Source organism: Electrophorus electricus, chromosome 15 (genome assembly GCF_013358815.1).
Source record: "Electrophorus electricus isolate fEleEle1 chromosome 15, fEleEle1.pri, whole genome shotgun sequence".
In the NCBI taxonomy this organism is placed as follows: Eukaryota; Metazoa; Chordata; class Actinopteri; order Gymnotiformes; family Gymnotidae; genus Electrophorus; species Electrophorus electricus.
The window spans coordinates 1,551,917-1,574,813 of NC_049549.1; the positions used below are offsets into that span (position 1 = coordinate 1,551,917).

Sequence of the window (22,897 nt, forward strand, 5' to 3'; positions counted from 1 at the left end):
CCAGGCGGAGGCAAAATCACATCCACAAATTCATATTGCAAGTTGGCAATCTGTGCTTTCTGGGACAGAGATTAGGATTAAGGAACCAGAGTAGGATTAAAGTTTTCTTTTAGGAATCTCTGATCCAATTTATCTCTCCCAGGAACCACCATTGCCAGAGCAACAAGGATCATCTCCCTCCATGGTTTCAGGAGGATGATGTGGTCAATTTGGATACATTTTTCCTGATGTATCTGGATGCCCTGTAGTAGCCTGCTTGTCTCATTGATAATCTTCCTGTTTTATGATTTTGCTCACTATTTTGTAGTTAACCTGCTTTATCAATAACATGCTAAATAAATAAAATTTTATTTTGCCCGTGTCCTGCCTCATTTGTAAGAGTGGCACCAATATAATGAAGGTCAGTTAAAAATTTATGATGAAGTTGGTTATATGTGGCTAATTTGCTACTGTCATTGATAACATTAATGGCTGTACAACTCTGTTGTAATTACATTGTTGTAATTGTTTTCTATAACAAAATGAATAATATGTAATATGCAATTGTAACCCACCTAAGTTTCTCATGCTAGGGAAGAGTTACATTCAGTGATCGTGTCCCCACTGTTCAGTGAGCAAAGGTTTTGCTCACCATGTAGTCTTTTTTTTCCTCACACACACGCACACACACACATATGCAAGGGAGACTGTAGTTAAAAGGGACTGAATTTAAAACGTGCACGGAAGAAAGAATACGACTACCCGGGTAGCAACTTTTATTCCCTTTTTTGGACTGAATTGTATTTGTACAGTTACTGTTGTTGTCGCAATGCATTTATTAAATGCAGAATTACGCCTTCATTGTTTAAACACTCAACTGAACCTAGGAAAGGCCCAGTGAGATTTAGTCATCTTGGTTGATGTAACTTCCATCAGCACCACACTATGGTTACACAATGTAGATAGGTGGGTAGGTAGGTAGGTCGGTAGGTAGGTAGATAGATAGATAGATAGATAGATAGATAGATAGATAGATAGATAGATAGATAGATAGATAGATAGATAGATAGATAGATAGATAGATAGATAGATAGATAGATAGATAGATAGATAGAGACACTTGAATATTGTGTACTGTATATATGCAAGCAGTGAAGATAAATGCTGTCAACACACAGCATAAAAGTAAACCAAGGCAACTGTGAACTTTTGGCTCCAGTGAGAAACTATTCAGAAGAGAATGTCATTTGGTGGTTCTACAACTACAATCTGAAATATTTTAATTGAGGAGAATTATGTTGTTTGAAGAATGTTAAAAAAGAAAAATATAAACATATAGAAATTAAAGAGCTACAGCATAGTAAATCAAAACGTATTTGTTTCACAGTTCAGTAAATAATCCATACTCTTGAAATATTAAAGCACAACTTGTAAAACATTGCTTATGGAATAAATATTGGTAAATTGACAATATTAGTCTGTTTACATAAAATAAAGTCAGGGGGAAAGAACATGTACATACTGTATCAACTGAGCAGTGCGCTGAGCTTCAGGGAGCTTTCAGTTGATCATTGTGAATTTTTCTCAGCTTCATCATGACAGATTCTCGAATTTCCTTAGTTCGAAAGCAGAATATCATTGGATTAACAAGAGGGGGAAACAGACTATACCACATAATCACCATAATGCGATTAGCAAAGTTCATTTGAACCTTTACATCAGTAATATAGACAGCACATCGTGGCAGATAGTAAAGGCATATGATAAGAAGCTGAGGACTACACGTGGAGAATGTTTTGTACTTTGCTTGAACATTGGATATTTTTAAGACAGTTAAGATGATTGCTATGTAGGAGAATATAATGAAAGCAAGGGGTCCCAAAAGCACAATCATAGCTATACTAAAAGAAAAAAATGTAATACTCTTTAAATCACCACAGGCCAGTCTAGTTATTGAAGCTAGGTCACAAAAGCATTGTGTTATTATATTGGAGTCACAATAGGGCACAGCTATGGTCTGATGAACTACCACAGGCAACCACACCACTGGAATTACCCAGAACACTGCACATGCAATTGCACTGGACTGATTTGTAATAATCGCAGGGTATCTGAGGGGGTTACATATACTAATAAATCGATCAGCAGCCATTAATAGCAAAGTGAGAGATGTCACAGTCCCAAGATAATGAATAAAAAACAAAGCAAGCATGGAATGACAGAGTTTCATCTTTTAACAGGTACTTTGCAATTATTTTAGGCATTGTGACTGTTCCAAAAATAAAGTCTACTGCAGCGAGATTACAAAAGATCAGGTAGCATGGTTTCTGAAGGCTCTTTTCATAAGACACAAATGCAATAATGAAAATGTTCCCCCCTGAAAGTGTGAGATAAATGAAGAGAAGAAGGGTTCCAACTGCTGCGTAATATTCTGGAAGAACTCCTGGAAATCCAAGGAGGAAGAATTCTGTAATTGTTGTGGAATTGGCATGTCGGTCCATGACTTTGACAGTGTTCCAAAACCACTTAATAAAACATTCACCAACTCACTGCAAGTTTAAAAAGGAAACAGTTAGGTCTAGGTTGTGTATTTTGATATAATAAACATACTGCTAAAAAAGCTGAATTTAAAAATGAGCTGTAACATGATTTAAGAATAATAATACAGTTGTAAGGATACAATAAGTTATATTTTCCAAAACATTTTGTAAATACCATTGCAATAACTATGTATTTAGTGCTAAAATGAATCAGTGTATAATTATGGTTTCTTGCCTCCATGTATGTTTAATAGTAGTTGCAGAAATGTATTCTGAAGAAAATTCTTAAGTCTACATTGACAGAACCCAACTGAAAAGAGGTCATCGCTGCATTACTTTATAAACATTTTTCCAAAACACTCGAGGCCTTTTTCTGCTTGAGGTAATAATATATGCTCTAGAGTCACATTGCCCTACTACACCAAACCAAATACCAAATCTTAGCATGCCTCAGGAGAACACTGGAGATCGGCCTCTTTGGAATATTGCTTACACCTGACTCTAATTATCCTCTTCATTTTTAAGTAAAGCTGTAACCATTCCTCAGTCTGAAGTAGTGCTATTTCATTATGCATACTTAGCATTATCTTTGGATTGCCTTTTTAGTGTTGTCTACCTGGACTGTTTTTGGATTAAGATTCTTTGGTTTTGCCCTGTCTACAGGTCGCATGTTTAGTGTTACTCTGGTTTTGACTCATGCCTGTACCTGACTTCAACTTGGAAAACCTTACCTGTTTGTGCAGCCTCTGCATCACCTCTGACTACTGCCTGTTTTTGGATCACATCTTGCCTCTTTTCCTAAGTAAATTGCTATTCAATATCCTAATCTGCGAGTGTCCTTATTATCTTCACCCGTTACTGAATACTTCGCCTAAAATGCAGAAGGCAGATTCAGACAATTTACAAGAGGCTTCACAAGGTCAGTTGTTGGTACTACACCAACTGCTACTGGAGGGTTTTACCCATTCCCTTACCTCTGCTTCCAGGAACCAAGTTGGCCAGTCAGTAAACAAGCCAAGACCGACGGTGACCCTGAGAGGTGCAGAGGTTTTTTGCACCAGTGTTCCCTTTATTTCAGGAACTGAACAGGCAGTGATGATCAAGCCAAAATAGCCTTTATGGTATCTCACCTCACTGACAAAGCATTGGAATGGGCGACAGCAGTGTGGTCACATATTCAGACATTCAGTTATGATTAGTTCACTGCAGAACGTGGTACAGTCTTTGACCATGCTCATGAGGGCAGAGCCTACAGGGAGCTATTACCCAACTTCTGTCAGGGTAATTGCTCTTTTTCAGAATATGCTAGAGAGTTTCAACCCATTGCAGCAGGTAGCAAATGCCCAACAAGTCCTTTAGGAACTACTTGTAATTCTGAGCTCATGCAATGTGAGTACTTTCATCTTCATCCTACAGATAAGGAACATAGATGACATTATGGGCTTTGTTTTGACTGTGGAAGGGCTGAATAGACAACATCTTACAGGAATGCTGGCTGTTTAACGGGTTATGCGCCAACCCCTAGAAAAATTGCGAAGGCGTGGTCTCTAGTTCTTTCCTTTTGAAGATTTGTTTATACAGTCACAGCAATGTCTCTCTGTTTCCGGCCCTGATCAAATCTGGAGTAGAGGGAAATTTCATCCACTCATCCACTTCATCCACTGGAGTACAAGAACTCCAGATTTGTGTTGAACCCTTAGATGTTCCTATAGGCATCGCAGCCTTTGACAGAGGTCCTATGGGGAATGGCCACATAAAATTCCACACACTACCAGTTAAACTTGTTGCCAGTGCTCTACACATGGGACAACTTGCCTTTTTGTGCTAGATAAATCTCAACACTCTATAGTCTTGGTGATGCCTTGGCTAGAAAAACATAACCCTGTTATTCCCTGGGCTGAGCAACAGCTGTTATCCTGGTCGCCTTTCTGTTTCCAGAACTGCTTACAAAGACCTACTGTTGCACTTTGTTCCACCTCCATTTAGAGTCCAGAGATCGATAATCCATTAAGGATACCTCCAGAATACGAAGGTCTGCAAGTGGTGTACAGTAAACAAAGGGCTTCTGAGCTTCCACCTCATTGTTCTTATGATTGTTCATTGTAGCTTTTGGTAAATGCTTCATATCAAAAGGCCAGGACCTATCCCCTTACCCAGGAGGAAGAAAAAGCCATGGAAACATATGTGCAAGAAGCCTTAAGCCAGGGTTTTATTCATCGTTCTACATCACCCTTAACTTCTGGTTAGTTTTCATCAAAAAGAAGGACGGGAGTCCTGCTGCATGTTTAGTGTTACTCTGGTTTTGACTCATGCCTGTACCTAACTTCGATTTGGAAAACCTTACCTGTTTGTTCAGCCTCTGTATCACCTTTGACTACTGCCTGTTTTCGCATCACGTCTTGCCTCTTTCCCTAAGTAAATTGCTATTCAACATCCCAATCCCCTCATTTCATGGCCAGAAAACCAGATCATCAGATTGTCCTTCTTCTATCGGGCCCATTTGCCTTAGACCTGTGGCCCTGGCTCTCTGGTCCACCTCTATTGAAAGCCACAATGTCAACTCTACCACATCTATTCCTGAACCCTATTGTGGTTTGGCTGATGTATGTATAGGTATGAAGGCCACGCAGCTTCCTCACTATTGCAGTGCAGATTGCTCCATCTGGCTCCTCGATAACAGGATGTCCTTGGAGGAAGGAGTGATGGAACAATACATTTAGGAGACCTTTGGTCCAAGGGCCACTCCACCATACCTCCCTCAGTCTGCATCTTCTTTTTGTCAAAAAACCACAATGGCTGAGGTCATGCATAAACTACGGAGGCCTTATTACCCTTCTAGTGAAATACCTGCACACTGTACCTCTGGGCCAAGCAACTTTAGAGCAGCTTAGAGATGTGCTGTACTACACAAAGTTAGATCTACGGAGTGCCTACAATCTGATTAGGATCAGAGAAGGTGACTGTGAGTACCTGGTTCTCATGTATGACATAGCCAAAGTGGCTTCCATATTTTTGTTTCAAGACAATTTTCTCAATGATTTGCTCAATGAACAGGATCTTTAACAGTCACCTCTAAATTTTTCGTTAAGAGAGGCTTTACAACTGCAGTTTTTAGTGAGTTAAGAAAAATGCCTGACAAGAGTGAAGTATTTACGATCTAAAATATTTCACCTGCAATTGTGTGAAACCGTCTCTAAGAAGCTGCTTGATTCAGTGGGCGATTTGTGGACGATTCGAGGAAACCCATTGTATCAATTGAAATAGTTAATAGCACCAAAACTGGGAGCTTTTAGTTATTTGCAGACAATATAGCTATACTGGGGGAAGGGCTGTTCCCAAACATGGACTTTCATGCAATATTCAGTGATCATTTTTAAATTGTTACCTACAAATCCTGAGGAATGTCCTTATTCAATAAATATTAATTGAAATTTTAAAAAAATATTACTCTACAATTTGAAAGATTGCTGTAGAAATGTAAATATATAATGAAATCATTAATAATCTTGTAGAAATAATAGTAGTATTTTAGAATAGTTGTAGGCATGCTCTATATAGCAGAATCTTTGTTTTAGGTGTAGTGAAAAAATCAGATGTCCAGAGAAAACATCCACTATAGAAAAAGAGAGACAGAGAACTCTCCAAACCAATGCAATCTTTAAATTGTCTTTATTGTATCAGCCAGTCATAACTACTTTTGAAAAATGCACATGTAGCACTTGCTTAGCACTTCTTCAGGGCATGTAGCCCTGATCTATATTCACATTAGTCATTTAATTTAAATCAGTTTAAATTACTGGAGAAAGCTGAGAAAACAAATATTTGTATGTAATGGGATTTTTAATTCATATATGTGAACATATAAATAAATGTAATAAAATAAATGCTATTCCTACGACTACTGACTAGGCATAAATAAATAATGGTTAGACAGATACTGTCATAAAAAGCACGTGTACATACTGTACTGACTGAGCAGTGCGCTGAGCCTCAGGGAGCTTTTAGTTGATCATTGTGAATTTTTCTCAGCTTCATCATGACAGATTCTTGAATTTCCTTAGTTCGAAAGCAGAATATCATTGGATTAACAAGAGGGGGAAACAAACTATACCACATAATCACCATAATGTGATTAGCAATGTTCATTTGAACCTTTACATCAGTAATATAGACAGCACATTGTGGCAGATAGTAAAGGCATATGATAAGAAGCTGAGGACTGTGGAGATTGTTAGTCTAGAAGGACACCCAGGGGTCTCCCTGTCAGTGCATATTTTCAGGTTTCCAGCTCTGTCTCTAGTCACCTGCATTGATGACACCCTGTCTCCAGTCTCTGGTTTTGAGCACAGTGTGGAAAACATTGCTCTGCCTAGAAGATGCTACTCTGCGTGGAAGAGGCTACCCCTGTGTCCTGTTTCTGGCAGTTCCTGTGCCTTTCTGCCTCCTAGAGGGCGCCATTGCTGTACCACAGTTCACAATGCCTTCCAACTTCTTTCATGATGTTTCTGACTGCAACGTGCCCTGATTTCATGGGGCGTTGCCTCTGTCCTGCTTGCCTGTCCTCTGCCAGGCTGGTCCCTTGGTTTGTTCCCCAGATCTTTTTTTTGTTGTTGTTTTTTTACATTTTTCAGTATCATTTATTTATGTGGATGCTAACTTGCGTTCTCAATTGCAAATACACAAAACAGTGCGTGAATGTTACATTTACACTGGCCTGCAAATGACAATAGGACAATGGAGCATGTAGCTAAAAAATACAAAAACTACTTACAATGATATGAAGCTTAACGATATTAAAAAAACATAAAGCACTTATTAGCTATCAGTCTAAATAGCTAGCTGACTATAATACTTTTTATTTGACTTTTTATGAGCCTTAACTCACGCGTCAAATCAAGAGTCAGTTAAGGAAAAGTCACCAGAGAGTTAAGCAAAACTGAGCTGAAGTGTGACTTGAGTTCAAGTCGCTGACTCAAGTTGACATCTCTGCCCTGCTGCAGATGCATTCTCCCAATTAAAACCTTCACATTAAGGAGGGTGGAAAACTCCTCATCTCAAAAGAGCTACAAGAGCTGTGGGGATAACAATGAATAATAATATAATATTTAAACTCTACTTAGTATTTTTTAATGAAATAATTTGCAGCATGTTATATCAGATGTCATGTATTTATTTATCATTCCCTCAAAATTATTTCAGTTATTTTGTGCAGCTTGAATGTTGGGGTAATCACGTGAGTTTGTCATATTTTGCAGTAAAATTGCCGTAAATATATTTCAGTGTCAACAGAAAGATATGTCTCCTCTTGTTTTCTAGTTCTTTAATGTCATCAGAATTTGTGTATATGATGGACAATACCCTAAATTCAGCAGCAATCTACAATTGCAAAGTGGGCACATTTCATTGCGGCATGGATACCACACTGTTCTTCACTCAATTGCAGTGATGCTTATATTGCTTTGTTTTGGTACAACACCACATAGTGGAAGACAAAGGTGGTTTGAGTTCTAGCGTTAATATAGAATTTTTCACCTTAAATAAAGTTTTTTGGTTTTTTTCTGTTATGTGATCAATTAACATTAAATCAAAGCAATGGACCTCAGAATCTCAATCTTAAATGCAATCTCATCTATACATTGTATTTAACTGTGTTGACTGTAATGACCTCATTTCAGTGAAGTATGAATGCCTGAAGTAGAAAGCAATATAGTTATGAAATGATTGCTTTTTAAGGCGGATTGCATTCAATTCTGACACAAATTCAGTATTTCATTTTGCAAAGCCCTACATATTGTTTTTCAATAAAGAGGTCATATGAAATGAAAACAATACATTAGAGGTTTTGCTCTTCAATCTGGCATGTATTCCACATGTTGTTACTGAAAAGTAACGTCATGTGTGTTTTGTATTTCTTAAGATTCCACTTAGCGTAGCAGTCTTAACTGCATTTTCATTTGGCAAAATTGAGTGTCAGACTGCAATATTCTTACTTTTGTGTATAGAGGGAAGACACTCAGGACATTCTATATACAGAGTAGTGTAAATATTCACATAAGCACCAGTTAAGAGACAATTTTGATGTTATTTTTGTTGTGAAGTTTAAGGTTGTCAGCATTTTTTGTGCTTTCTAGACATCTTAATGAATTATAATTATATTAACATGGGGCAAGCATTAACCCTAAGATAACCCTACCCCTACCCTACTCCCTATACATGACTCACCCACATGACACCTTCTAGAAAAAAAAGAAAAAATCAATATACAGATTGATTTGACATGCACGTTATGTAATCCTTTAATTTTTCACATAACTGCAATGGATGGAAACCCAACTTCATTTGTACTTTTGTTTTCTACTTTTCAAAATGCACATAACATTGACAAATCATCTGAAGGGTAATCCATACATTCAAGTGAGCTTTCAGTCCACCTCTTTTTGCTAATTTTATAAATCTGGATTTATAAATTTTATAAATCTGGTTATTCTCATTAGTCCTCTCAAATTCACTGTCAGTCAAGGTAAAAACCTTGGTATACTGTCAAATCAGGTGAAACCTCTGGTTAAGGACCTCAGTGTTTGACTCTGACTTCAATTTTGACCATTAATTCTGTTGTCTTGAATAGTATCTTTCGCCTTCTGTCAATAACAAAATGTAAACTATTTCAAACCAATCAGGATTTCAAAAAGGTCATACACACCCTTCTCATTTTGCTTAGATGAATGTAGTGGCTTCTACATAGGTGTTGATTAGAGCTCTTTGGCTCGTCTTCAGTCAGTACAGGATGCAGTAGTAATATTCCTCAGAGACACAAAGAAAAAGGATCAAATTACTCTGGATTATTTTATTCTCTCTGCATTGGCTCCCTGTACTTTATATGGTTCAGTTCCAGTTTCTTTTATTTGTTTTTAAGGCCCTAAATGGAGCTGCTCTGTCTTACATTATAGAACGTCTTCACCCTAATCCATATCTTACGATCAGCAGCTCCGAGCTGTTCCATGGTCTCAGCGGAAAGGAGACGGTAAAAAATATTAAGTTACCAGTAGAGATCTGCTCCCTACTAATATATGTTAAGTTGTCATAATTTACAGCATTGTAATGCCAAACACTTCCACCTGCCATCAAGGTGAGACCTGGTGTTCACATTAGTATCAATAAAACAACAACTGGTGTTGCAGTATGCCTAACAATTTTGCCTGTTTCAGTGTTTACCTTTGTTTAGATAAAGAGCAAAGAATAAAATCTGTGAAGTAATTTACCTTCTATTTTTAAGATGACCATGATTACAACTTTTACACTGTACTGAATTGGCCTACTGAAAAACTTTTGTTTCAGTAAAAATGGTTTCAGTTGATCGCTCATCTGAATATGCTTTCAGTACTGCTGCAAACCTCTGAGAACTAAGATGAAGAGTATTTAATCAGTGAACTTTCAGAAAACTTTCATGTGTATATAATGTATCTTCATTGTTGTCATATCCCAATTTTTTATCAGCCTGAAGAAACTTTTAATTGATGATTTGTCATGACCTTTCTTAACTTCATCATGAAAACATCTCGGATTTGTTTAGTTTGAAAGGAGAATATCACTGGATTGACAAGAGGTGGAAACTGACTATATAACATACAAATCATAATGCGAGCACTAATGTTCATTTGGACCTTTTGGTCAGTAATATAAGCAGCACACCGGGGCACATAATAAATGCCTATAATAAGGAGCTGAAGGCTACATGTGGAGAATGCTTTGTGCATTGCTTGAGCATTGGATATTTTTAAGACAGTTATGATGATTGCTATATAGGACAATATGATGAAAAAAAGAGGGAACAACAGGACAGACATAAATGTACAAAAGGCCAATAGCTTTGCATGCCTAAAATCACCACAGGCTATCTTAACTATAGAATTATGGTCACAAAAACACTGCTCTATTACATTGGAGTCACAGTAGTGCTCAGCTATTGTCTTTAGAACTAAAGCTGTCAGAAGTGGGATTGGAAGCACCCAGGTGAGTAGACATGCAATTGCTGTGGAATGGTTTGTAACAAGTGCAGGGTATCTGAGGGGGTTACATATGGCAATAAATCGATCAGTGGCCATTAAAAACATAATGAAAGATGTAACAGTACCACAATAATGGACAAAAAACATTTGTATAAAGCAAGCATGAAATGGCATTGTTTCATCTTTAAGCAAATATTTTGCAATTGTTTTAGGCATTGTGGTGGTTCCATAAGCAATGTCCACCAGAGCAAGAGAGCAGAAGATCAGGTAGCATGGTTTGTGAAGGCTCTTTTCATAAGACACAAATGCAATAATGAAAATGTTCCCTCCTATAATTGTGAGATACAGGAGGAGGAGAAGGGATCCAACTGCTGTGTAATATTCACGATGAACATCTGGGAATCCAAGGAGGAAGAATTCTGTAATTGCTGTGGAATTAGTATGTTGGTCCATGACTTGTCAGTACTTTAAATCCACCTGATAGACACTTGAAACACTGGAGTATCTATTCCCTGCAAATTGAAAAGGGAAACACAAGTTTACATTGTGAAGAAAGAAAACTAAACATGTAAGAAAACTAAACATGCTTATACTGAATAAAGTATTAACCCAAACATACAAACTGTAATTACTTTTTATAATACATCAAAAAAATAAATAAATTCCTAAGTCCACATCATTGTAAATCCATTTATTCTAAAAGTATGTGTCAAAAAAATATAGAACTAGGATCATTCAGAATCTAAGTACTTTCTTGCCTGTATATTCAACAGTATTTGTTGTCTCTTAGAAGTCTTAGGCATACAAAATTCTCACATCCACACTGACAATAACCCACTGAGAATGATTCCCCTACATATCAGTTTATATATGCTTTTCCAATACACCTGAGTCCACCTAGTTGATGTACTTGATGTCATATGCTCTGATGTTTACATCCAACTAAACACTGTGGCAGTATTTCGTCCTCAAGGACACTAAGAAATGCTTAAAATAATGTCACCTCATGGAAGACATTTAACCCTTTAAATGTCTTCCATGAGGTGACAAACAGTAAAAATGAGAACTACATGGCCAACATTATAACTAGATATAAAACGCAATTGGATCTTAAGTGAGTAAATCAGGGAGCATGTTTTTAAACGTGCTTTAACATATTATCTGCAAAACATTGAGGATGAATTGAGGGCAAAAGAGAAACACAATATAAGGCAAGCAATCAATTTTTTTTTCCTCTTCATTCTAAATCTTTATCAGACCTTGGGTAAACAATTATCAGACCTCAGTTTAATCCATGAACTGAGTAGCAGTTCCTAGGCATTAATGGTAGACCTGATGGCAGTGGGATAGGAGAAAGCATATTTGTTGTGTGATGTATGTTTTTTTCCTCTGGTGATTTGTCTTGGCATTTGTCTATTCCAAAGTTGTACTGTATTTTGTCTTATTGAAACTCTTATCTTTTCTTTGCCTACCCCTTTTCCTTGTTTTGTTGTTTATGTTACAATCTGATAGTTTTTCTGTTACAGACAGCCCTTGCCTTTTAACTGTGGATCATGTTCTGGATTATGATTATAGATTTGCCCTGAATAAATCCTGCTCTACTCAGCGTTTACGTTCACCCCTCAATCACGGCTCATTACAGAATGACAAGCGTTCTAAGGAGGCAGTGAGAAAGTAAGCCTTTGGTATGTGATTGTTCCATTGTGTTGAAACTTTGGATGTTTCTAGGAAGTCTGGACACCAAGCCGGAGACAGCAAATCCTCTGGCGCTGTAGGTACAAGGGCATCTCATCATTCCCAGGCTTCCAAGGAAGTTCCCCCATTCTTTAGCTATGATGATGATGAGATCCCAGGTAAGTGGCTTGGGTCTACGCATCTTGGTTCAAGTTACAGGGGGGAGCAACCTGTAGCTCAAGGCAAGGATAGACAAAAGTAACAACCAGAAAACCCATTCCAGGAGGGTTCTGTTTCTGTTTGTTCCTCCAGATTGAAGATGCATCCAGCTCCCAGCATGAAAGACACTGCCTGGTCTCCTGAAGCTGTGGCCAGTGGTGAGCCTGTTCCCATGGCTGTATCCTGCCCCACAGCACCCCTGTGACTCTAATGCACACCTCTAAATCTGCCAGACCCGCCAGCAGCTGTGTGCTCCAGACCTGCCATGATGTCACCACCTCATGGTTCCCACCCATCCTGTCCCCATCTGTGTATCCTGCGGCCTCTCCGTCTGCCTTCCTGTGTCTCCTGTGACCACTCCTTCAATCTGTTGCCCATTCCCTTTTGTTTTCCATCTCCTGTGCCTGGGTTGGTTAAGCTTCCTTTTGTTGGATCTGTCTCAGTTCCTGTTGTTGTGCCTGCTCTTGTTTCTTCCTCTGCCTCTGTTTCTGTTCCTGTGCCTGTCAGTTTTTCTTTTCCATTGCCTTTGTCCATGTTTGTTTCTGTTCCAGTGTCTGTGGTTTGGATTTGGTTGTTTCTGTTCTCGTGTCTGTGGTTTGGCCTTGGTTGCACGTTTTGTTGCTTCATCCTGTTTTGCCCTCTGTCGTCCCTCATTCAGAGTTGAAGGACTTCTTCCCCCTGTCTCCTGCTCCTGCTCTATGTCTTGCCTCATTGTCCTTGGCCCCAACTCCTGTATTGGTTTCCTCTGTTTCTGTCTTGTCTCCAGTCTTCGGTGCCTGTCCCTGTCTACTCTGGTGTTCCTTTGCTACTTTTGTTTTTTGAGCTACAGGGCCATGCATTGGGGGGGAGGGACTGTCATGCCTCTCTTCTGCTAGCATCACAATGACCTTGGCATCCTTGTCTCATGCTCTGTTGTTCTGGTTCCAGGTTTTGTTCCTTGTTTCATTTCCTCCTCCCATTTTCCTCATTTCCCTCTCATCAGTCTGTGTATTTAAACCCTGTATTGTATCTTTTAATTTGCTGGTCATTTGTCTTTCAATTTGTCTCTTCATAAATTGTACGTTTTGATATTCAAACGTGTATCTTTTCTTTGTTTACCCTGTTAATTTTGTTTTGTTCCCTGTTTTTTTTCAATGTTAGTGTTTCTATGAACTATGCTCTGGATTATGATTATCGATTTGCCCTGATTAATCTCACTCTACTCTGCATTTGTGTCTGCACCTCAATTTCTCCATGTTACAGTAATCTGATTTTACAGATGTTGAGGATTTGGCTAAAGAGATTTAGTTGCAGTAATAATGAGTGTAAAAAAAATAGGTGTACTGTTTTTAATACTTTTGGTACATGATTTCGCATCTACTAGACATTAGAATATCACTCTCAACTCACAGACATAATATCCAAGGAATGTTTATTGAGTAAGCATAGGTAGGAAAAACATGCATAACAATCATTGACTAGAATACTATTAATCACCAGGAGTATAAATTTCTTTAGAATAACCACCCTACCAGTACAGCTCGGCTTGAAATACCTTGCTTCAGGCCTCATGGATGATGAGCATCGAGACTATTTTTCATCCAGGCTCCAAGATGGTGGAATGAACTCCCACTTGCTGTCTGGACAGCAGAGTCCCTTGCAGTCTTCAAATGCAGACTGAAGACCCATCTATTTGCAGAATATTTAAAGAACAACTGACCCTGCACCCATATTGACTGACTAAATTAATACTTATTGTAGGGTACTGTTTATGTTGTTTAATAAACTCTGGCACTTTTCTAAGTCGCTCTGAATAAGAGCATCTGCTAAATGCCCTAAATGTAAATATAAATGTAACAGGCAGCCAAGCAAAATTTAATGCAAATACTTTGAGGTGGATGTGATAGCTAATTAGGATAATAGAAAAAACAAAAAACAAAAGAGAAAGGAGCATCCTCTGGGAATGACCAACTGGGTAACCTTCTTATTGACCAAACAAAACCAACAAAACGAAATTATTAATCAAACAAAATTCGTGATGCAAGACTACTAGGCTAATTGTGGTGCTGAGGAGATTGTATAACAGACAAGAGGAAAGAGGTAACGAGCCTAATTTGATTAACAATTAATTAAGTTATTATTGATACCACCTGGTAATGTAGACGGGAAATGCAAGTTTTTGTGACTCGCTGACGTTCGACCCTATCGAATCGTCTGCTGAAGCATGAGTTCCATTGAAGCTGTCTGGAGAGAGAGAGAGAGTCCCAAATGAAGAATCAATTTCCTTGGAGTGATGGCTCTGAAGGAGAATTTGCCACCAGAGTAGCTCATGAGAGTCCGTTTCCATGAAATCTTCCCAATGGCAGTGCACGAGCTATGAAATCCGATGACTGTATAAGGACCAGGATTCTTTGGATGGGGGATTGGGTCTTCAGTGCTGGCTTGAATGAGATCCATATAGACCTTTCTGAAGCAGGAGTGGGTTTGTTACCAGCAGTGTATTGGAATTCCAGTCTTCACTAGATGACTGTGCTCAATATAAGCCATGATGGGCAAATTCTGACGAATACACAATAATGATAAGAAATTAGCAAGCTACAAACAAAAAGAAACAAAAAATATCAAAATTTACATCTGGTAAAATGAGATAACCTGGATTTGAGTATTTCTAACTGTAATGTGACAAGGGAGGCCAGATGCTCGTGGATGTAGATAGATAGGTTTATTATGTTCTAACTTCGTTATGGGTGAACAAGCCAGGGTTGAAACCAGGAAAGCCAATATAGGGGTAATCCAAATCATGCAGGTAAACAGTCCAAGTCCAATAACCAGTGAGCAAAAACTAATCAGGCAAACAATACAAAAGGTGTAGGCAAAAATCAGTAGTCCGGAGAGCAAAAAACACAATTGAAACACAGGAAAGCAATCAAGAAAATAATGGTATGCACAGTCAGAACTAGTGGAAATACTTCACAGTATCCTAATGTGTGAGACAGGCTTAAATAACCAAGTACACAAGTGAAGTCAATATTCTGGTGATGATGATCTGATGTGAAGTTCAGGATTGGTGGAGTGCTGGGTTGGGTGATAAACTGCCTGCTGGGTGTTGTAGTGAGATGAGGAATCAGGTGATATGACACTAACTGCTTAGTAAGAAGTTATTGACTTTAGCAAATTAAAAATTAGAGCCTTTGTCTCTGCCAAAGTTTCATGGCAAAGTTCATTTTTTTTGTTTTAGTAAGTTTTCGCAGCTCACACCTTGCAACAGATTGAAGAGGGGGTTGAATTTGTCAGGTATATCTTGGAGGAAAAAAGGTTTTCAAGATTAGGGGAAAATAATTTAAGAGATACAGGAATACATAGGATCCACCACGAATCAACTATAAAGGAAATAAAGAAATATAGGAATACAGAAAAAAAAGAAAATCATATATTACTATCCATTTCTGCCTCCTGAACTTAGAATGAAGTATTGTAAACAAACCCTGGGAGGGGCAGAGAAATTTAATAATCAATTTATTATTTTCATAATTTCTAGAAACTATTACATTTAGAAACTACTCAATTTAATATACTGTCTAATTGGTTCATGTAGGATTTCTGGTAAACACAACTAGGAGTGAGTAACAATTTGTTTACAGTATGCAATATTATGTAAATTAATGAGGAACAAGTAATGAAGAAGTAATGAACAGTAGCAAGCTTCAGATTTTGCAGCTTAATATTAAAATAACCATACATTACTGGTTGATTGTCATTTGACATCATGGTAGATTAAATGGCAAGTTTTTACTTTGTGAATGTGTGGGCTGAGAAAAGTTACTTGCCTTGGTTGGGATTTGAGTCTAATATAACCAGGCTAGAAAGCTTTTAACCTTCCATTAGTGTATGACCCCCTCTGGGTTGAGGGTCAGAATCCAGGCCATCTTGATAGCTAGGCCATTTAAGGCTTTGTTTCTTGACCTCACAGCACCAGTGGGTCCTATGTCTAGTCTTTGGCCCGGGAATGGGAGAGAGCTCTCCTCTTTGTGTTTTATGAAAAATTATATAAATCTCAGTTTAACATAATACAATTCTATGAAACATATAAATAATTTCATACACATAGTTTATACAGATTCTAAATCACTATGTGATACAAATAGGAACTGGCTGGTCCGGAGGCGTGGCTGCGGCAATCAGCGGCGGGTCTGGGAGTTCCGGGGGTGTGGCTACTGAAACAGACAGGCCAGGCTTTCACACAGGGCACAGAATCAGGCTGGGCAGCCGGGAACAGGATCAGGATCAGACTGGATGGCCTCCTCACGCTGGAAACTGGATCAGGATCAGACTGGAATGGTGACCCTCACGCCGGGAACTGTACAAGATCAGACTGGATGGTGTCCCTCACACCGGGAACAGGAACAGACTGGGTGGCTTGCGAGATAGCCCCAGGTGCAGGTTGGGTGACCCTGGAGGAACACACAGATACAGAACCCTCTCGGCAGTTCTCAAAGTAGACACAGGCTATGGGGAGCTCGCATTTGCGCTTGAGCACACATGGATTGTCTGTGCATTCACTCCGCCTACTCACGCCTTGCGCTGCAGGCCATTCCCTCCTGCAGTGTTGGTCAAGACAGGGAGACTCTTGGCGCTTACCTGGGATCTTGTTGCCATCAAAATACATGGGATCCTGTTTTTTCTGAGAATGACGAAATGCCCGTGTACCCACAGTGCCAGGGGATTTGCTGTCTCTGGTTTGGTGGTGCTGAGACGTAACGAACCCGGACTGTATAGAAACAGCCGGGATTTCGTCGCAGCGGAACAACCACCTCCCAGAGTCTCGCTCTCTTGCTTTGTCCTTGTTTAGATGTTCATTCTGTAATGGTGAGCAGTAAGGAGGCAGATGCATGTGTGGAGAAGAGCAAGATTTCTTAGGGGCAAATCCAAAGTCTTTAGAGTAGTCTGGAATCTTTAGGGTAGTCTGGAGTCATAGAGCCAACATAGAGATAGAGAATACAGGGCAAACCAAAAACATACGAAGGCAAACAGGGGAATCAGGGTATAACAGAGGCTAAGAAACGAGAAAGCTACAATAAACATACAGACTAGGAGACACAGACTACAAACCTACAGGCATACAGATACAGGCTTGCAAAAACATACATCCATACAACCAAACAGTCAAACAATGAACAGCCAAGACAAAGGGAACCAGACAGGGTTTAAATACATGAACTTAACAAGACTAAAAACAAAGAACAGGTGAAAGTAATGACGGGTGTGGAAAACCAAACGAGGGGTGGAGAAAACGAAACTAAGGAATGGTACCAAAATAATCCACTTACACTTACAGACTTGTAGTCTGGCTGGGCTCTGCAGGACTCCACAGAGCCCGACCCTGGACCATATTCAGGGCCCCTCCAAAATCGTACAGTGGCCTCCTCTCCTGTTGTGGGCGCGTGGAGTGATGCCAGGATGATGGAAGGTCTCTCTGCAGGGTAGTAGGACTCTACAGAGTCTGATTCTGAGTACTAGACATTATTGTACCAGTTCCAGTAGCCCGACGTGGGTCCATAGAACTCTGCAGAGTCCCCACCCCGACCACACTCCCCAAATTCCCCAGTGGCACTCTCCCCTGCTGTGGGAGTCAGGAGTGTTCCCAGGAATAAGGAGGGCTTCCCTGCAAGGGCTGCTGGAGGTGTTTATGTCCCTTCTTACCCTTCCTTTTTTCCCCATTCCCAGGCATCCTTCGTTGGTCTGTGTTTCTGTGACGAGGAGGTTAAGCAGGATGCAGGAACGAGTCGCAGAAATAAGAACATATGTTTATTTTAAAACATATAAAACACAACATAGCACGCAGGATATTGGATTTAAACACCGACAACACAGACACATAAACGATAGACATTTATACACATACCAATGACACAATGAGGAGCAGGTGTGAGACATAAGGAGGGCGTGGCCACGTTGATGAATACACACACGAGGAGACATTCGGGGGAAGGGGACTGGGACAAGTACAATTTGAGCACATTAATTTGTCAGGTGTGTGTGGATATGTGAAAATGCATCACAGAATTTACCTTACATTTGTCTGATGTTACTGATAATATTAAACTTAGTGATAATAGCAGCAAAATATTTATTTAATTACATTTTCATTATGTTGCTATGAGGACATTCAATAATAGTAAAAAAAAGCCTTCATCATTTAATGACTTAATAATTTAATGATATTTAGACTGAAGCATGTACTCAGTTTGTATTGAAGTATGTACTCAGCATGTACTCAGTTGTATCATAGACAATTTCAAAGTCCTGTCCCCAGACAAGAGAAGGAAGTCTGCATACATTATATTGTCACTCTGACTGGCTGGTGCTACATTTATATATTGACAGCACATCTAGCCACCAATTAACATAATCTTGATTTATATTTATGGCATGCAGCAGACACTTTTATCCAAAGCAAATTTACAATTGTGACTGAGTACAATTGCGGGTTAAAGGCCTTGCTCAGGAGCCCAACATTGGTAGTGTGGTGGTGAGGCTTGACCAAGGAACCTTCTGATTACTAGTCTAATTGTCATGGTATGGCCCTGCCCCCTCCCCAAACATCTTGGTGCGTGTGTGTTCGTCCATGTTGCCACGCCCTCTTGTGTCATCCACCTGTTTCGCATTTTGTGTAATCATCTTTAGTGTCTATATGTCTCCTGTGTCATAATGTGTTTGTTGGTTTTTGAAAGGTGTTTAGTAAGGTGTACAGAGTGTGAGTGTTGTGTTTTATGTATCATTCGTGTGTGTAACAAACGTATGTTCAATCGTGCCTCTTCCCCACATCCTGTGTACCTCGAGGCGTTACACTAATACATTAAGTGTTGAGCCTCTGTAGTAGTGTACATACTTTCAGTTGATCACTGGACTGAAGATGCGTTCAGTACTGACTGTGCAATGATCAGAGAACTCAGAAGGAAAGTATATAACCAAGATTTTTATGAAATGTCCCTTGTGCAAATAAAGTATGTCCACTGCACTCATGTCCGAATGACTTTTTTAACCTGAAAAAGATTTCAGTTAATAATTGGTTATGATCTTTCTTAATTTCATTATGAAAACCTCACGGATTTCTTTAGTTTGAAAGCAGAATATCACTGGATTGACAAGTGGGGGAAACAGGCTATACCACATACATATCATAATGCGAGCACTGATGTTCATTTGAACCTTTATGTCAGTAATATAAGCGGCACACCGGGGCACATAGTAAATGCATATAACAAGAAGCTGAAGGCTACATGTGGAGAATGTTTTGTACATTGCTTGAACACTGGTTATTTTTAAAACCGTTACGATGATTGCTATGTAGGAGAATATGATGAAAGCGAGGGGACCCATCAGCACTGTCATAGCCACAGTAAAATTAAGCAGAATTACATGTTTAACATCACCACAGGCTATCTTAATTATAGAATTATGGTCACAAAAACACTGTGCTATTACGTTAGAGTCACAGTAGTGCTCAGCTATTGTTTTTAGAACTACGGTTGTCAGCAGTGGGATTGGAACCACCCAGGTGAGTAGACATGCAATTGCTGTGGAATGGTTTGTAACAAGTGCAGGGTATCTGAGGGGGTTACATATAGCGATTAATCGGTCAACGGCCATTAATAGCAAAGTGAAAGATGTGACAGACCCCAGATAATGGACAAAAAACATTTGTATAAAGCAAGCATGGAATGGCATTGTTTCATCTTTAAGCAAATATTTTGCAATGATTTTAGGCATTGTGGTGGTTCCAAAAGCAAAGTCCACTGCAGCAAGATTGCAGAAGATCAGGTAGCATGGTTTTTGAAGGCTCTTTTCATAAGACACAAATGCAATAATGAAAATGTTTCCCCCTACAAGTGTGAGATAAATGAAGAGGAGAAGGGTTCCAACTGCTGTGTAATATTCTGGAAGGAGTCCTGGAAATCCAAGGAGGAAGAATTCTGTAATTGTCGTGGAATTGGCATGTTGATCCATAACTTTTGTCAGTGCTTCAAATCCACCTGATAATACACCTGATGAAACAATTGAAACACTGGGGTGTTTACTCTCTGCAATATAAAGAGAAATAATATAAAGAGAAATAATATCTTCCAAGAATATTGAACATACACATACAGATGAAATTGCTAATTCAAGCATAAGAGCTAATTTATAATTACTATACATACATTATTAAATTATTATTTACAATACACAACTTTTATTTTTCAAAGCACAAATTAATCCATAGTATATGCCCAGTAATATAGAACTAAGAGTAGTCAGAAGTAATCAGATGCTAAGTATTGTCTTGCCTTTGTTTGTTCAACAGTATTTGTCATCTTTTAGAAGTCTTAGACATACAAAATTCTCAAAGCCAACCTCACAATACTCAACAAAAGATGACTCACATAAGCATCAGTTTATATATGGTTTTCCATTACACCTGAGTCCAGCTAGTTGATGTAATCTTAATATATGCTAATGCAGCAATACTTGATGTCATATGAGCTGATGTTTTTTTTTTTTTGTTTTGATTTTGTGGCTTGCCCTCATTTAAAATCAAGCATAGCAATAGTTTTTTCTTAAAGGACACTAAAGCATACATATCCAGCTATCTCCATGTCTTGGGGTGTCTGAAGTCACACTTGTGAAGACATATTAATACATCTTTTGGCTTGTCTTAAAAAATGAGTACTTGTCATTAAGGCATGTCGATAGACACACCTCTTAAGATGTCTTGTTTATAATAACCTCCCAAGATGTCTCAAAATCAAGTATGCATATCATTTAAATATTTATATAATATTCCTTTAAAGCATATACAATATAGCATTGATCAGAACAAGTTCTTCATACTGAACTTGTGGGTGGCTTGTTGGCATTTACTGCCTAAAAACATCTCTTTTGTGATAGAACATGGAAAGTTACATTTTGTTGCTCAAATATATAGGTATTTATTTCACTTATACAGCATATTTCTCCATAAATAACATGATATGTGACTGAACTCTCCAAATACATACTGGAATTGAAGGGTGTTTGTTGCTTTTTAATTTCAGAAATGTTTTAGCTGTTTTCCTAAAAACTAAAATGATATACAGTTGATTCAACTTCGCAGGCAATTGTTTAATTTTTGATTGAGATTAAGTAGCTGTTTTAAAGCATGAAAATGGCCTATGATCTGAACAAATCCTGAACATTAATAATCTAATCTGATTTCCTGTAATCTAATTATGGTAATAAAATCACAGTGATATTCCAGTTCATTTCAGCGCAGCCTCTGCACTGAGCGCTTTTTATGGCCTTTGGACTTCTTCCACAGTATTCAAGCTTATAAAATGTAAGCATAGATTTTTTAACTCTACACTGTGATCTGATCATATCACAGAGCACTTTTTAACAGGATGCATCAATTTAACTGCAATGCATATTATATATAGGATGTTTCATGTTTTGGACAGAGGTCTTTCTTCAGCTGTCCACGCGAAGTGCTTCTGAATGAGATTCCTAACTACATTTTATATTAATGGATGCAGCATTCAATGACATATCTGTTTGCAAAAATTAGGAAACTCAAAGAAAAATAACTAACTGAAAGGTTCAGAACTTGTCCAGTATGAATATTATATTTTAAATATCTTTAAAAAAAACTGCTTTATCCTATAAATATAGAAATACTTTCTTTGCACAGCTGATAAAAGACATCTGTCTGAAGCATCCTGTTTCTCTGGAAACCTGTGTACGTCGCTGCAGTTTTGAATATCTACTCCCCTTACTACAGTACACAGCAGTTACTCACATGGAATTTTCACACACACACACACACACTATATATATATATATATATATATATATATATATATATATATATATATATATATATATATATATTTAAAGATTTGTATGTTCATGATTCTTTTGGAAATTTCTTAGCAAAATTCTTTAACTTTGTTGTTCTCAAACTATAAATTATAGGAATGAACATAGGAGGTAGGAGGCTATAATACATAAAAATATAATACATAAGTTTATGGAAAGATTTTTTTTTGTTGCAAACAAAAGAACAAATATTCCATTCTGCATATATTCAGTCAGCAGGTGACTTATGCCTCAGACCTTGCTCTGTAACTTTATGTGGTCTGCCATTTCATGGATGAGTTGCCCTGGTTCCCAAAATCTTCCACTTTTCAATAATACCACTTTCAGTTAATTTTGGAATATCTAAGAGGGAAGAAATTTTACCAACTGGCTTGTAACGGTAGCATCCTGTTACAGTACCACGGTCAAATTTTGTGAGCTCTTTAGATTGACCCATTCTTTCACAAATGTTTGTAAAGTCTACGTGGCTACATGTTTTATTTTATACTACTGTTGCAATGAGCTTGAATGAAAAACACCTGAATTTAATGATTAAGATACTTTTGTCCATACAGTATGTTTCTGAGTGCAGATAATATTACTGGGATTGTGACAGGTGTGGATTGA

General features: G+C 38.3%; 2 protein-coding genes and 1 pseudogene across 2 annotated transcripts; all 3 read right to left on the reverse strand.

Annotated features, from left to right (window-relative positions):
- Positions 1-1,528: 1,528 nt before the first annotated feature.
- On the reverse strand, positions 1,529-2,480 carry LOC113569454 (annotated as a pseudogene).
- Positions 2,481-3,333: 853 nt separating this feature from the next.
- On the reverse strand, positions 3,334-10,978 carry LOC118242552 (olfactory receptor 2AT4-like). Its single transcript, XM_035534327.1, has 3 exons — positions 10,209-10,978; positions 3,494-3,551; positions 3,334-3,390 (listed from the first exon to the last, which is right to left on the reverse strand). The coding sequence occupies exons 1-3, from the start codon at positions 10,976-10,978 to the stop codon at positions 3,334-3,336; spliced, it is 885 nt and encodes a 294-aa protein (XP_035390220.1).
- Positions 10,979-19,456: 8,478 nt separating this feature from the next.
- On the reverse strand, positions 19,457-20,404 carry LOC118242553 (olfactory receptor 2AT4-like). Its single transcript, XM_035534328.1, has one exon. The coding sequence runs from the start codon at positions 20,402-20,404 to the stop codon at positions 19,457-19,459; it is 948 nt and encodes a 315-aa protein (XP_035390221.1).
- Positions 20,405-22,897: the final 2,493 nt, after the last annotated feature.